The sequence below is a fragment of the Acanthisitta chloris genome, unplaced genomic scaffold (assembly GCF_000695815.1).
Source record: "Acanthisitta chloris isolate BGI_N310 unplaced genomic scaffold, ASM69581v1 scaffold138, whole genome shotgun sequence".
NCBI classification, from domain to species: Eukaryota; Metazoa; Chordata; class Aves; order Passeriformes; family Acanthisittidae; genus Acanthisitta; species Acanthisitta chloris.
This window is the reverse complement of record NW_008688424.1, coordinates 1,080-1,774: the sequence shown is the minus strand read 5'-3', so window position 1 is coordinate 1,774 and position 695 is coordinate 1,080. Positions and strand designations below refer to the sequence as shown.

At 61.9% G+C, this 695-nt stretch overlaps 1 protein-coding gene across 1 annotated transcript in view; it reads right to left on the bottom strand.

Moving 5' to 3' along the window:
* The window catches only part of PCSK7 (proprotein convertase subtilisin/kexin type 7), a gene marked incomplete at both ends in the record, with an annotated part of 11,626 nt that overhangs the window by 9,857 nt on the left and 1,074 nt on the right, over positions 1-695 (bottom strand). The window contains 1 exon segment of the mRNA XM_009080985.1: positions 391-556. Coding sequence (XP_009079233.1) covers positions 391-556 — 166 coding nt within the window.

The window sequence follows — 695 nt, the reverse complement described above, 5'->3', positions numbered from 1 at the left end:
GGAGCCACGTCCCAGCCCCATGGAGCCACATCCCAGCACCATGGAATCATGTCCCAGCCCCAAGGAGCCACGTCCCAGCCCCATGGAGCCACATCCCAGCACCATGGAATCATGTCCCAGCCCCAAGGAGCCACGTCCCAGCCCCATGGAGCCACATCCCAGCACCATGGAATCATGTCCCAGCCCCAAGGAGCCACGTCCCAGCCCCATGGAGCCACATCCCAGCACCATGGAATCATGTCCCAGCCCCAAGGAGCCACGTCCCAGCCCCATGGAGCCACATCCCAGCACCATGGAATCATGTCCCGGCCCCATGGAGCCACGTCCCAGTCCCACAGAGCAGGAGGTGAGGCCAGCCAGGCACCTCGGGGTGCTGCAGCCTGCAAATACCTGCGATGCGGCTCCCGTAGGCAACTCCCACCGTGCAGAAGCTGTTGTTTGGCACGGCCGCGATCTCCCCGGCGCAGCGGGTCCCGTGGTGGTTCCCGTTCTCCTCGTCGGGGTGAGGCATAGGGTCAGGGTCATTGGAATTCAAGTCATAGCTGCCTTCAGGGCTCTGAAAGCAGATCCACAGTCATCACTCAGAGCTCTCCCCAGCTTGAGAGAAGCAAGAGTTAAGAGCATGGACTGAAGCACAGCCTGGAAGTCACAGCTGCTTCCACAGGGAGCTGCAGCTCAACACTGCTATCTGCTGC